Here is a 14,577-nt window from a genome sequence, read left to right as displayed (position 1 = left end):
GCAGCCTGGTGTAGAGCAGATTGCCTAGCTTTCTCAACGTCGGTCAATCTTGTCAACTCCCCAGCACAGCCGGAACCGGGATGAGACACGCGGGAACAAGTCCATGAAATGCAAAAAGTGATTGAATCTTTCGTTGATCATACTTATCCAATGCAAACATACAATGCTGTCCCACCCTCACCCCTCTTCATCAAAACCCGTACATGCTGCATGCGCCGAGAAATACATCGCAAACCCACCCATTACGCCCAACTCTTTTTTTCGTTATCATCCGCCCACCAGTCATTGCTTCTTTCTTCTATCTAACTTTGGAGATCTCCGTCGATCGCTTAGCAGCATCCACCCTGGTTGCCGTTCTCAGCTGCCTTCTTGGGGTCCACCTCGGTGCTGAAAGTTCCATCGACCTTCTCGTTGGGACCAGCGATGAGGATCTTGATCACTTGACCCTCCTTGACCTTCTTGAAGGCCTCCTCGGCCTGCTTGAACTCGACAATGCCGGAAATAAGCTTCTTGACGTTGACGCTGCCGTTGGCAACGAGGTCAATGGCGAGCTTGTAGTCGCCAGGGCCGTAGCGGAAGCTGCCGCGAGCAGTAACCTCCTTCAAGCACAGAGCCATGATGGGAAAGTTGATGTCGGACTTGCCCATACCGCCCTGGACGTAGGTGCCGCCCATCCTGACAACGTGCAAGCTGGTCTGGATAGAGGGCTCGGCACCGCTGGCGTCGATAACGCAGTCGGCTCCCGCGCCGAGGTCGCACTGCTTGATGAGAGCCTTGGCATTCTCCTCGGCGGAAACGCGCTGGGAGAGGTAGGTGTGAGTAGAGGCGAGGTCCTTGGCGAAGTCAAGCTTGGACTGGACGATATCGACGCTGACGACCTTGGTGGCACCGAATGACTTTGCGACGGCCGCGCAGAGCAGACCGACAGGACCAGCGCCCATGACGACGACGGAGGCGCCAGGGGTGATCTGGGCCTGCTTGGTGATGTGAACGGCAACAGCCAACGGCTCGATCAGAGCTCCCTCTTGCAAGGAGACGTTGTCGGGCAACTTGTAGCAGAAGTCGGAGGGGGCGGTCCAGAAACCGGCCAGGGTGCCGTCGTAGGGGGGAGTCGCGGCGAAGCGCATGTCGGGGCACAGGTTGTAGTGACCGGCAAGGCAGTCGCCGCAGCGACGGCAGGGGTAGCCGGGCTCGAGGGCGATGCGGTCGCCAACTACGAGGTTCTTCACGTTCTCGCCGACTTGGATGACGGTGCCAGCGGACTCGTGGCCGAGGACCATGGGATCCTTGACGACGAAGTGGCCGATGGCGCCGTGCTCCCAGTAGTGGACATCGGAGCCGCAGATACCAGTGTAGTTGACGGCGACGAGGACTTCGTGGGGGTCGGAGAGCTTGGGGATGGGGCGCTCGGCGAACTCGACGTCGTGGGGCTTGTTGAGGATGAAGGAGAGGTTCTGCGCTTCGTTAGTACAATGTCGATCGAGCCCTGGGCGCAAGGAGGCCTTCGTGATGGAGGTGAACATACGCTTTTGCCCTCAGTGCCGGCCATGATGAATGGATTGCGGGGTTACGGAAAGAGGGATGATTCGGTGTGGGATGGGTTTTTTTTGAATTTGGTCGGTGCTCGTTCCACCGAGAGAAGCACAAGATTAACTTTCGGCTGGGCGTTCGTCACAAAGTTCACAGTCTCCTGAGCAAAAGGGGTATCGTTGGAGAAAGGTAGAGACAATCAGTACGCTGAATGATGGGCGAGTGAGAAGAGTGAGAGCAGAAGTGAAGCTACGGGTATCGTGGACCGGCGCGCAATGGATTAAATAGCTATGACCGCAGTCCTCGGCCCGCAGGAAACGGTGTGATGGGTCAGGATTGGAGGGGTTGGAGGGATGTGGAGGAGGAACGCAATCAGGATGGGGAATGCGACCAAGTTACAGATGTTCTGGGAGGATGAGTGAGCAAGCTGCGCTGTGCCTATGCCGTGCCGTAGATGAGAAACGACGAAGATCGCGCATCGTCTCAATTGCTAACCAGGCGGTGTTCTGTGCGACTGACGGCTGCCCCTCATTGCGGCGCGTCTTAGACTCCTAGACTTCCCAGTTCCAGCCTAGAGCTGGAGGGAAGCTCCACGCTCTTGATTATCCCGTGTCATTACCCGTATCCATACGCCCTCATTCCCTGCCATGGCGGTCGAGACTCTTCCCTGACTGTGCTCCAGTTATTAGGATGGGGGAGAGCTATCGCCGGTGCGGGGTGGGGGTAAAAAGAAAAGAGAGGGAGAGGCTTGGTTTGGTTTGTTTTGGTTGCCAGGGAGCTTCTCAACTTTTCCCACTTTGCTCTCGTTTTCGTAGGAACTTGGGGACTGGTTGTACGATGGACCAAAGAGTCTCTCTAACTGGTCTGAAAGAGCACATCTCGTAGTTGTGGACTTGAGGAGAGCTTCCGGAAGAGCCTCAGACACCAGACTTGTTGACTGCTACCAGCTGACTTCTTTCCAATCAACCAAAGTCAACAATGTTGAGTCTTCGGATGGCTTTCTCCCAAGCATCGAAATTCGCATTGGAACAGTGGTTCCAAACTGTCATAGGCGCGCAACGCAGCGGCATTGTACCCGACTTTAGCGTCCTGTGGCCTATTTATCCAGCACTTTACCCGCGCCAATGGGAATATGTGAATTGGATCCGATAGATGGGTTCTAGTGGGTTTAAGCAAAGACTCCAGAATGATCTGGGGGCGTGGTGGGGTAGAGTGGGAGACATATTCCCGGTCTTGGGTCATGCTGCTTCACCTCTCGGCCGCTTCGAGACTTACCGCTCCTTTCCCTTACCTCAATTATTTTGGAAAATTGTTTTCTTATCACGTTGTCTGTGATCGAGCGTCTGTCAGGTGCTCGTGAAAACTTTTGCTGATGCCTCGTGTTGATTTACGAGTCCTCGTCGTCCCCCTTTTCTGTTGAGGGAGTCCACACAGGGCTAGATTGTGACTTGGCAATCTTCCAACACATCCAACAGTCTCCCATATAATGCGAGGGCCTTCTTTCATTGAACGTCGGGCACATCCGAACGCTGTGTTACGATTCTTGCAGACTCACTCCGGGCTCGTTCCAGGTCTGTTGATTCGCTCGTCTATCGTCGGCCCAGTCGCAATGGCCAGTATGTATGAATGTCGCCCGTATTGCAGTCATATGTTTGGTGTCAGACAGTTCGGGGAATCTGTCGGAAGTCGCCATGTGATGCGCGAAGACACCGATGCCTTTTCGATGTCCGTTTCGCGTAGCATCTCTAATCAGCAGAGCGGCGCTCTGCAGCTTCTGCTTGAAAGGGAGTTACCTCGATATTTATGTTCCTGTCCGACCCGAACCTTCTAGGCTCTCGGAACACCCTTCCGTCTGGCAGCTGCCCATCTTGGGACGCTTGCAGGGGAATCTGTCGATCTGGGGAAACGGCTTCCTGTCGAGTCCACAATCTTAAGCTCCGAAATCGCCCGAACCGGCCTCACGCACCACTGTCATGCCATGGCACATGGGGCTCATGTGGGCTGTTGAAGACACCTGCATGGGCGCTCCGCGGAGCCTTTGTGCCACTCTGAGTACCGAATTTTGGGCATTTTCGAGAGTGTTCGCCAGACATTATACTAGTAGTCATGAGGGCAACTTGCAAACACAAGAAACAAGGCAAAAGCTCTCTTGGCCTAGCCATAGACGTTTCGCCTGTATCATCTCTATCAAGACCAAAGAAATTGCCTCTCGACTTGTATCCCCACACTCTTTCGAGTTTCTCGCCGTTCCTCGGAGTGACATAATCAAACTTTGAGCTTGTAAGCCTCTTCCAGCAGCTCCTTCATCGACCTCAATTTGAGATCAGGAAAGTCTTGCGTGATGGAGGTCTCGACCCTCAAGTCAAATACACCACGTTCGAACATGAGACCTAAGATGGCAAACATAGGCTGTAGCTGCTCGTCTGAGATGTAAGGATAAGGTGATCTATGGCGAGGCAGTTTCGTCACCTTGCCAGCTTTCAACGTTTCGATTGAGTCATGGGAAACGTCAAACTTGACACCCTTGACAGCTTCAGCGAGCTCGACGAGCTGGTTCCACGTCAACTTGTCGCCAACAAGATACGTCTCCTGCTCCCACTTTGGTAGGGTCAGAGCTGCGGCGACAAACTTGGCGAGGTCCGATGTGAAAGTCATGGCCACTGGCACGTCTCCAGAGCCTGGGATGCCTGCCTTGTTGTTGACGACGTCCACGACCATAGCCATGCTCGTGAGATGACTTTCCAGGGGCGGACACACATAGTAGTCAGCGAAGTATCCAGGGTACCAAGCCGAAAACTCCAAGTTGGTCTTTTCAAGTGCGTCAATGATCAGAATCTTGGGTCTAATGATTGGCATCTCCTCCGCGTATCTATGAGAGAAAGAATATCTTAGTCTTGCTGTCCACCAAGAGTCTGGAAGATGGAGGCTCACTCTCTTCTGAATTTGGCGCCCCAGATGCTGGGAACATATCGTTTGGTGGCCGCGGCCTGATCGGCAGCAGCGATCAGTTCAACTCTGGCTGCACAGACGCCATGTTGTTGAGGGTTGAGATGACCGTATGCACATCATTCTCCTCCAAGACCCTAGCAATATTGTCGACACTGCTATAGTCGACTGGCAAAATGCAAGCCCCGATTTCCTTCTACCTGTCTTCATCCGCCTAGAGGTTTAGTCAGTGGGCGAAGTAAACCTGCGAAGTATTAAATCGTGGGAATTATACACACCTTTCTGCTCAAGATGACGACTGAGAACTTTCCGTCTGCCAGAATAGCCTCAACAATGGTACGACCGAGATCGCCAGTGCCTCCAGCTACTGCAATGATGGATGCCATAGCTTAGATTGACAAGTATTGCCTGTGCGCTGCTGGCTGTGGGGGTTATGACAACTGACATGTCTGTAGAAATATAGCGATTTGGCCGGCTTTTGATGGCATAGGAGGTTGTTGAGTAACGTTATGATATACTTCAATTAGTCATTTACGGGCAGTCTTCGTGCCGTGTCGTTATTTTGCTTCATCACCGGTGGGGGGTCTCATGATCCATCCCTTCTACTCCGCAAGTCCGCAAGCCCGCGCCAAGGCATGGAAGGCCCCGAAATAGAAAGTTGAGGATAGGGTTGGAGCCTTCCCTACCGATCAAACGCAGACATTAGTGTCTCGAGTTCATACATAGGACGTCTTTTTGGAATACAGTTTCGAAACTGGAACGAAAAGTCGTCAGCAACAACTCCTGGTTCTTTAAATCATGCACGCAGAGAGACGTCGAATCGTTGATAGTGTGTACATTAGCTACCAGGTACAGCTTAAGTTTCTGGATGATCGTTCTAGAGGTTAACAAAAACTTCGAGTAAGAGACTCTTCGTCTCGTTTTGGGAAGTCCTCCACAAAAGACTGCACATTCAAGCAGCCTGGTGCCCTCTTGGCATCAACATCCCATGTGGACCACGCGGTTGTGTGAATACTTCGCACGACTAATAAAGGCCACTTACAAGCAGCAAGCTGAATACATGGAACTCTCCATGACCACCAATGACCAAATCTCCGTCTTTTGCCACTCACAGGATGGTCTTCTGCAATGGTCTCTAATGCCCGTGCTTGACCGCCAACATCTCAGAGCTCTGGTCACTGCAGATGACCACCGGGACGTTACTGGCAGTTTCTATTTCCCAGCAGATTGGGTTGGAATTTGAGGAACCTTCTCTGATTCCTTGCAAAACCACCTTAGTTACCATAGCTGAGTCCACTTTCCGCACCATGCTGTCGGCACTCACTTCGTCCATCAGCAGCCTCACGATTTTCGACCGCCACATACGACCATACCCATTGGAAAATTCGGGATCCCGTCCGCTCTCCCATAGACAAGCCAATGAGGGCCGGATTAGTAGTTGGGTCGGTGACGACCAGCGAATACCTGGTGTTGTATGTTTTTGGTGTTTTGATGTTTCTCACGATGTCAAGTGGGGGGTTTGTGGTGTTTTGATGGATAGGTCTGCTAGCAACATGTGGGCTTTTTTCATCCTTCAAATTACCTAATGAATTCATTATCTAAACTCGGGAAATGCGTACCTACACAAGTTTGAATTGAGAATAACAGTCTCCGTTCGCCCTCTGAGGCTCGTCTACACTGCGTTGCGTTACGGCTTGAAGGTGAAATTGATAGGTTCTGAGGTGGGTTCATAACACGATCATTCAGGCACCGAGACAACACCGACACCATGTTAAGCGTGTAAGAAGTCTGTCTAGTGACAGACAACATCAACTCCCCCCTATCTTTCCCCTTTTCCATCTTAAGGATTGAATTATGCATCTTGCTCTAAATCATCATTCTTCAGCAAAACTCTGTTTTTGCGGACTGAAGTTGAGCCCAGTCGGTGATATTAGGTAACCTCTAATTATCCCCCAAAGTAGTCTTGGTTTCTCACTCACAGGCAGCTGTCCACCGAGTGTCGGACATTTTTGCGCTGTAATTGTCCGTCAGCTCCGCATAAGCAGCTTGGGTGTTCGATTCAGTTAGCGATCGCATGCAATCACCCGCGATCTAAGGTTACACTCTAACAGAACGTCACAGCACTACTGCAGTCAAGTCCCTAGGCTGTGCTCCATGCCTGTTAGTGAGGACCCCAGACATTTCCTTCCAATGGCGCAGTCGACAGCTACATCGCCAACCTCCATCTTCAAGAACGCACTCAAGTTTTGGCTCTTATGACGAGTCTTCACTCACCTTACACGTTTAGATAAGCGGCGACATGATTCTACGGAGCTGAACACGCCACAGCCATGTCCGATGATAGCTTCACGTTCCCGACTGATCCGACAAGCGCTGAATCACAATTCACCCAGCATGACTTGCAGCTCCTAGCACAATCGTCTCCAGAATCGCCTCTCCGAGTTGTTGCCCTCGTCGATTACGACTCCTTCTATGCCCAGTATGAATCTGTGAGGCTGGGTCATCCCCCTTCCAAACCCCTCGCAGTGCGCCAATGGAACGCCATCATCGCGTTGAATTATTCAGCAAAGGATCGCGGACTGAAGAGGACTATCTCAGTGGAGGAAGCCCGTCGACTCTGCCCAGACATTGTCCTTCAACACGTCCCGACTTGGAGGGAAGGTGACGATTGCTGGAGGTACAGAGCAGACGTTCTGGACAATTTGACGACGGACAAGGCTTCTCTAGATCCATATCGCGACATGTCAAGGAGGACGATGAAGCTTGTGCGAAGGATCCTTCCGGCCACACCTGCGCCTACAATCGAGAGAGCCGGGGTTGATGAGTTCTACGTTGACCTGTCAGCTCAAGTCTATCAGATTCTGCTGGAGCGATTCCCCGGATTGGGATCGCTCAGTAACAACGCCGAAGAAACGCTACCGCTACCCCCGGTGGACACTTCGCTCAACTGGAAGTCGGACAAGGTGATGGATCTCCCCAACACCAATGACCCAGAGTACATACTCGACTGGGACGATGTGGTACTGAGCATCGGGGCAAGCATTATTCGCAATATCCGCAAGGAAATCAAGGTGGACCTGGAACTCACGACGTCCGCCGGCATTAGCCACAACAAGATGCTCGCCAAGGTCGCTTCTCGAATGAACAAGCCATTCGGTCAAACAATCATCAGGCGCAAATGTATCCCCACCATTATGCCTACCCTCAAAGTGACCTCACTCTCCGGCCTGGCAAGGCAGCTTGGTCAGAGAGTCGTCAAGGCGTTCGGGTACGATGGCATACGCGACCTCCTCCAGGTCTCACTTGCAGAGATGAGATCAGAATTGGGAGCGCAAGATGGCCAATGGGTGTACAGGGCCATCAGAGGTGACGAGACAGGCCCAGTGAGGCCCCGGAGTGAAGTCCAGTCTTTGCTGGCTGCCAAGACCTTTGTGCCCAAAGCCGAGAACCTACAACAGGCCAGCAAATGGCTGCGAATCTTTGCGGCAGATCTTGAGTCGCGACTACGCGATCTCGATCTGGATTCAGAGGTACCCCGACGACCCAGGACTATTGCTGTTCAACACCATATCCGGGGTCGGTTCGGCCCGACGCGATCCAAGCAAACGCCGATCCCACCGCACGTCGAGATCAACCGGGATACCATATTTAACATGCTTCATGGATTACTCAAGGATCTTACAGACCACGGTGAGTCTTGGCCGTGCTTGGGTATCTCTGTTAGCATGTCGAATCTGGAATCCGGGGTGCCTACGTCTGATCCTGGGCACCGTATCACGTCCTTCTTTACATCGGAGTCCTCTGCGTCCCCTCAGAAACGAAGCCGAGAGGGAGATGTGGCGAGCATGCATGCAGGTAGAAAAAGAATGCATAGAGCGAACGATGCAGAAAAAGACTCAGCATCAGGGAGATTGGCTACTGCAAGTACCTCGGCTCGGGCCGTTCAAGGTCGCTCATCAGACGAGCAAGTACAGCAATACTTGTGCCCTAAGTGTGACGAGGCTGTGCAGCCAGAAGATGTTCTCGAGCATTTGGATTGGCATGTCGCAATGGAGATTCAGAACCAGGAGAGCTGATCATGCAAAGAACTCGGCCTCTTGTCAGTCTATGGATCCCCACGACAGGGTCTCTGTCTGTATTGGCAGTGCTCTCTAGACCTTGTTCACGTCAGGTAGGAAGACAACAGTGGACGGGGTAGTAGAATAACCCATGGACTTTCAACCCGGACTATTGGCACGGAAATTCTTCCGAAGAAATCCTTTTTCCGTTCCTAGGAGTCAATCACGACTTGATAGCGAATGGATTTCATCGTCATGTCTAGCTCAGTCTCCCACGTGTCATTGAACCCGGCTTGAAGGGTCGAGATCTGCCGATAGGGCTTGGTACTTCGAAAAGCTTAGTTTCAGCTAGCAGAGGGTGGGATCAATGGCCGTCAATGAAAACCGAGAATATTTCGATACAGATTTCGATGCGTTCCAAGATGGCATTGATGTAAGTAGCATGCAGACTGATGTGGCACCTTCAAGCTACTGACACCCAGTCAGACTTGACACTGGCGCGGCAAGGAACACCCAAACACGACGCTCTGCCTTTGTGAATACGGGTTCTATACAAACAGGCGAGTCTTACTCGAACCAGAGAACACCTTCAGTACTTTTTCCTTTCCTCAACCACAAGTTTTGGGCAGCTTGAGACTCGAGTTGAAGCTCACACAACGAATGGATGATCCACTATTCCCCAGACTCCGAGGGGAAAATTACCGTTTTTGGCAAGTGGGGGAGGGGCTTACAATCCGCGGGGTTCACAAAAGGACGGGATGATGCCATTGCGCCGTTCCTTTGAGGACTGTCCATATCAAGTAAAAGTTCGCCGAGTGTATCCCTTCTAGACTACCTACATAAAGCAGCCCCAGGTTTGACTATAGCAAAAGCAAAGGATTCAGGACTGGGGCGCTTTCGGACCATTTTCGGGGTCCACCATTGAAGCCCATCTGGTCGAATTGGCTTCGGGTCATTGGCCGGCTATAGATGGAATAAGAGCTCTCGAGTTTGACGGAATCGCGGGGAGCTTTGGGACAGGGTTAATTCTATGGAGGGTTTCTAATGGGAGCTGTGAGAGCTTTAAAAAGCAATGCCTCGCCCTCGCATATTCGCCTTACCAGGCTTTACGTCTCTCGAAGCTGATGCTTTGTCTTTGATCTTTCTCTCCTTCGTCAGTCTTCTTGCCCGTTACTAGATCCCATAGTATCTGCACTTTGGTCAACATGCCTAGCATCGCTCGATTCCGCACGCTATGGGGCATCTCCCCAGGCGACAACTTCGCCAACTGGGTCGCTCTATTCCCAGATCTCAAGGCCAAGGGCTACAGTAAGTCCGCATTCGCATTGCTGTGGCTCTAATCGTGAGAAAACCCTCGCGACTGACTCACCACACCGCGTAGCCGGAGTCGAAATTGACTACAGAGACATCCCCGCCGAGCAACTACCCGAGTTGAGACGTATCCTCGATCAGTTTGATTTCCAGCTTGTCGCACAGTAAGCTTAAGACCTTGCCTAGCCACTGCATCCCACCTGCTCTAATGTCCCTGCTTCAGAATCATGTCCTCATGGCCCGGGTACGTGGGTCCCAGGCCACCAGGCCTGACGCCAAAAGACCACCTCGATCACTACCGCAAGCAACTCGAGCGTGCCCAGGTTCTCAAGCCCGTGAAAGTCAATGCCCAATCTGGAAGGTATGTTCGCCTCTGGCGGGTGACAAACTGTTTCTGGGCGAGTACTAAGACTCCAGGGATAGCGACATCTGGACTCTCGACCAGTCCGTCGAGTTCTACCAAGGCACATTCAAGATCGACGAGGAACTGGGGTTTGCGGGGCGAGTAACACACGAGACACACCGAAACCGATCCATGTTCAACCCGTACGCGGCAAAGTACATTCTTGAACGAGTGCCAAAGTGAGTACTCGCCAACAATGATGCGCACCGACACATGTCCTGACAGTGGCTGCTTTACCCTACTTCAGCCTTCGCATAACCGCCGACATCTCGCACTGGGTCGTCGTATCAGAGCGTCTCTTGGACGAGTCCGTAGAAGACCAGGAGATTCTCGAGAAGGTCATTCCCCATGTAAGTCGAATGAAGTGATCGTAACACTAGCGCGTAGATCATGGATGTCGATACTAAAGTCCATAGATCTACCACGTCCACGCCCGCATCGGCACAACACAGGCCTCGCAGTGCGCCGACCCTTCAGACCCAATCTACAAGCCCGAGAGGGAGTTCTTTGAGCGGTTCTGGACAAAGGTCATTCAACACAGCGCGACTCGCGGAGCCGACTATCAGATTTCGTTTACGCCTGAATATGGGTGAGTTGCAATCAGCTTGTTTTCCATCCCACAAGCAGACATGAAGGTTGGAATCATCGTTACATACTGACATTCGCTGCTTACACTAGACCATACCCGTACCACCCCTACCACAGCCCGAGAGTGTATACTGAAGTCGCCGATACCGAGGGTCTTCGCCTAGAGGGACTCTTCTTGGCGGCCTTGTAGACAGATTGCTTGCCTCCGGGGCCGAGACGTGGTAGGCATGATTGTTTTGAGATGAGGGATACAGAGACTTCCCTTTGATTCATTAGAGGCCATAGACTCACTGGCCGTGACCTTGGACTCGGGAGACATAGACAGTCTTTGATTCATTACACCGTTTGACAGTCTTGGGTGGAATTCGAAAGACTTAATATTGCTTTTGAATCATATTCTACTTACTTAAATAATCCAAAGGTGATTCACTACCTGTGCATCCCATTCAGTTGAGCATACCCAGGTACCTCGTCTCAATCTTTGTATCCTTGGTCGCACCCTTCACTCCAATTCTGACAACCTCACCGGGGACAATGTCTACCAAGTTATCGCTGAACACCACAGCATCATCCTCAGCCTCCAACGCGACACCCTTGACGGGAACCTCGGCACTGATCCCTACCACATCACCGCCCTCCGCAAGTGTCGCCTTCAGGCTCTTGGGCTTCTGCAAGTGCAGATACTTGAGCGGCTCAGGCCAGTTGACGTAGCGCGCAATCTGCTTGCCGTTCTGAATCAGGTACGCTGCGACGACGGTCTTGGCCTCATCGCCCTTTTGCCTCACGGGGACCTCAAAAGCAGCCATCTCCGTTGACCTGTTCTCAGGCAGGACAAAGCCCTTGTCAACAGTCTCCGAGTACGTCTCCTCGCCGGTCTCGACGTCCCACGCCTTGACCAGCAAGTCAACGGTCAGGTCTTCCAGTTGCAGATTCGAGCCCCAAATCTCAATCTGCGTCTTGGTTTCGATATCGACGCGCGTGTACTTGTCCTTGGGGTGCTTGTGCTCCGTGCGGGTGATGCCAATGGAGATTGGCGCCATCTCGCGCTTTACGGTGAAGTAGGCGTGCTTCGGGCGGAGGTAGTAGTCGCAGATGGCCCATGAAGTCACGGGCCAGCAGTCGTTGATTTGCCATACCAGTGCTCCGCCGCAGTATTCCCTGCCGGGACCCTTCCACTGCCTCTTCCACAGTCTGTAGGCCGAGGCCAGACATTCAGCCTGCATCAGCTGCGTACAGTAGACAAAGTGCTCCAAAGGATCGGGTGCGTAGCGGAAATTCTCGACCAAGTACAAGGCAATGCGGCGCTCGTGGCCGTCGGCCTTGTTGTGGAAGTCGACGGTCGAGGATTGAGGGTAGCGGTCTGGGTCGTCTTTGCCTTTGGGCAGGTATGCATCAATGGTCTTGACCGAGGGGAATGCCTCCATGCCGAATTCTGACACGAAGCGGCCGACGAGCTTGTCGAAGTTTTGGTACTTTTCTTGTGTACCGTGCCAGACGTTCCACTGGTGAAGATCGCCGACCGTAGGGTCTCTGGTGTCCTCCCCACTCCAAGGGCTGCCAAAATGGTAGTAGGTGTCGGGGATGAGGTCTTTGCACGTATCGACGAGGATCTTTTCGTAAATGTATCGCGCAGGGAAGTCCGTCTTGAGCCAGCTCTCTGCGTCCTTGTTTGCGAGATCGTATGTCAGATTCTCGCTCTCTGCATACTGGTAGTCTTCGTTGTTGCCCGCCCAAATGACAATGGAGGGATGGTGACGCAGCATCTTGACGTTCTCTCTCGCCTCTCTGTCGATGGACTTTAAAAGATCTGGCCAGGTAGGGTAGTTACCGCATCCGAACATGAAGTCTTGCCACACGAGGATGCCGTACTCGTCGCAGGCATCGTAGAACTCCTGCTCCTCGTAGATGCCACCACCCCAGACACGAACCATGAATTGGTTGCCGTCTGCCAGCAGGCGGATCCAGTCATAGTACCTCTCCTTGCTGATGCGAGGGATGAAGTTGTCCGCAGGGATCCAGTCGCTTCCACCGCAGAAGATGGGGACGTTGTTGACTTGAAAGAAGAACGATGTTCCCGGTTGCTCCTTGACCGGTCTTTGCACCAGCTCGACCTTGCGGATACCAATCTTCTTGGACAGGTTATCGACCTCGTCGCTGCCGCTGAGGAGGGTGGCTGTCACGGTGTATAAGGGCTGCTTGCCGTAGCGAATTGGGTACCACAGTGCAGGGTCTTGTATTTGGAACGTTGCTGCGATATCCGCATCGGCTTTGGCGTCGATCGTCTCAGAGGCCAGCGATTTGCCATCGAGTGACACATCGAAGCGGACCTTTGAGGCCTTTCCTTCTGTCGTAGCGTGAGCGACGACCTTGGCGCTCTTGAGGGAGTCGTCGACAGTGGTCTCGAAGTAAAGATCGGATAGGCGTGACTCGTAAATTTCGAGGTTGATGGGCCTCCAAGGACCGCATGTCAGAAGAGTCGGGCCCCAATCCCAGCCCTGATGGTGTTAGTACGGTCATCCTGACAATCGAGGGTGTACGACGGGCATACCCAGTGGTATTGAGCTTTTCGGACTGCAAGTCTCGAGTTGTCACCGTTCCAGCATCCCCACTTGTGATCGGGGTACTTCTCAACCAGCTTCCAACCCCGTAGGTATGCGCTGTCGAAGGTGATCTCGAGCTCGTTCTCCCCATCCTTTTTCAGGACGGATGTGACATCGACACGCTCTGGTGTGAACATGTTATCCGTTTCTAGGATTGTCTTGCCATTGAGAACAACGGTAGCAAAGGTGTCGAGACCGTCAAAGGCCAAGATTGCCTTGGCACCCTCGGGGATGGCCTCAGAGGCGAATGTGGTCTTGTACAGCCATTGCACCTCTCCAATCCACTGGACGTCGAGCTCGTTTTTGCCAATGAAGGGGTCGGGGATGACGTTGTGGTGAATGAGGTCGAGGTGGACGTTTGTTGGGAACTGACTGACGGCAAGGAGCTCGCTGTCTTCTTTGTCGGCCTGCTTAAACTGCCAGTTCTTGTCGACTGGGATGACGGTTCGTGATGCCATTGTTTGGAGGGGGCGGCGGTGGCTGGAGGTGTTAGCTGTGGTCGAGCTGCGGATGAGCTCTGGATGAACGCGCATTGCGTGGGGAAGCACTTGGGGATGCAATGAAGGTGTGCAGAGATGCCAATTGAAGGAGTAGATGGGTGGGATCTCACCAAAGATAAAAGAGAGGAATCCCGGGATATTTGCAGGCGCGCGCAAGAGCGACGATGAAGTCGTGGATGAGCGCACCGAGCGCAGGTGCCCCGCGGAGGATGGCGGGGTAGATGGGTACCTTAAGGTGCCTTAGATGGTGGTCCGGGACAGGGACGGGGGGTTGGAGGGGCCGAGGGGCAAGTCGTGTTGCTGGGTATCTCACTGTGAGAACTTCGAGGGTGAATGAGACAAGACAGAATCCTCGCTCAATTGGCAACCTCACGACGATGCGGAGTAGCGGTGAGTAAACGGATTAGTGTAGCTGATGATGGAACCTCTCAGAGAATCTTCAAACAAAATGACTGCCATACGCGTGAAAGGCTGGGAGGATGTGTCGCCTTCATATACTCCTCACCATCTCATCCATGCACCACCCTCACTCATACCAGACCGGGGAGCTCTCTCCACTTGAGTTCACCTCACCACCTCTCATCTCACCTCATCTCATGCTTTTGGTCTTTGTCAGGGAATTGAGCTTCCTCTACACTAAT

The 14,577-nt window shown here is 52.8% G+C and overlaps 5 protein-coding genes across 5 annotated transcripts; 2 read left to right on the top strand and 3 right to left on the bottom strand.

The window, feature by feature from the left end:
- Nucleotides 1-24: 24 nt before the first annotated feature.
- Nucleotides 25-2,156, bottom strand: HER10_EVM0004623 (alcohol dehydrogenase GroES-like domain-containing protein). Its single transcript, XM_035474259.1, has 2 exons — nucleotides 1,526-2,156; nucleotides 25-1,454 (listed from the first exon to the last, which is right to left on the bottom strand). The coding sequence occupies exons 1-2, from the start codon at nucleotides 1,547-1,549 to the stop codon at nucleotides 330-332; spliced, it is 1,149 nt and encodes a 382-aa protein (XP_035337137.1). The 5' UTR covers nucleotides 1,550-2,156; the 3' UTR covers nucleotides 25-329.
- Nucleotides 2,157-3,795: 1,639 nt separating this feature from the next.
- HER10_EVM0005256 (uncharacterized protein) lies at nucleotides 3,796-4,862 on the bottom strand (the record flags this gene model as incomplete). The annotated part of the gene is made up of 4 exons (XM_035474878.1): nucleotides 3,796-4,399; nucleotides 4,462-4,517; nucleotides 4,556-4,672; nucleotides 4,755-4,862. The coding sequence occupies 4 exons, from the start codon at nucleotides 4,860-4,862 to the stop codon at nucleotides 3,796-3,798; spliced, it is 885 nt and encodes a 294-aa protein (XP_035337196.1).
- Nucleotides 4,863-6,690: 1,828 nt separating this feature from the next.
- HER10_EVM0009888 (sister chromatid cohesion protein Eso1) lies at nucleotides 6,691-8,808 on the top strand. The gene has a single exon (XM_035479360.1). It carries the CDS (start codon nucleotides 6,807-6,809, stop codon nucleotides 8,550-8,552), a length of 1,746 nt encoding a protein of 581 aa, XP_035337580.1. The 5' UTR covers nucleotides 6,691-6,806; the 3' UTR covers nucleotides 8,553-8,808.
- Nucleotides 8,809-9,739: 931 nt separating this feature from the next.
- Nucleotides 9,740-11,026, top strand: HER10_EVM0006244 (xylose isomerase TIM barrel; the record flags this gene model as incomplete). Its single annotated transcript, XM_035475835.1, has 7 exons — nucleotides 9,740-9,842; nucleotides 9,916-10,009; nucleotides 10,069-10,206; nucleotides 10,269-10,427; nucleotides 10,496-10,598; nucleotides 10,665-10,837; nucleotides 10,927-11,026. The coding sequence occupies 7 exons, from the start codon at nucleotides 9,740-9,742 to the stop codon at nucleotides 11,024-11,026; spliced, it is 870 nt and encodes a 289-aa protein (XP_035337271.1).
- A 227-nt stretch (nucleotides 11,027-11,253) lies between these two features.
- On the bottom strand, nucleotides 11,254-14,373 carry HER10_EVM0000237 (glycosyl hydrolase family 2). The gene is made up of 2 exons (XM_035482823.1): nucleotides 13,385-14,373; nucleotides 11,254-13,331 (listed from the first exon to the last, which is right to left on the bottom strand). The coding sequence occupies exons 1-2, from the start codon at nucleotides 13,967-13,969 to the stop codon at nucleotides 11,283-11,285; spliced, it is 2,634 nt and encodes an 877-aa protein (XP_035336787.1). The 5' UTR covers nucleotides 13,970-14,373; the 3' UTR covers nucleotides 11,254-11,282.
- Between the last annotated feature and the right edge of the window lie 204 nt (nucleotides 14,374-14,577).

This window comes from Colletotrichum scovillei, assembly GCF_011075155.1.
Source record: "Colletotrichum scovillei strain TJNH1 chromosome Unknown Contig00002, whole genome shotgun sequence".
In the NCBI taxonomy this organism is placed as follows: domain Eukaryota; kingdom Fungi; phylum Ascomycota; class Sordariomycetes; order Glomerellales; family Glomerellaceae; genus Colletotrichum; species Colletotrichum scovillei.
This window is presented reverse-complemented; position numbering and strand designations above follow the sequence as displayed.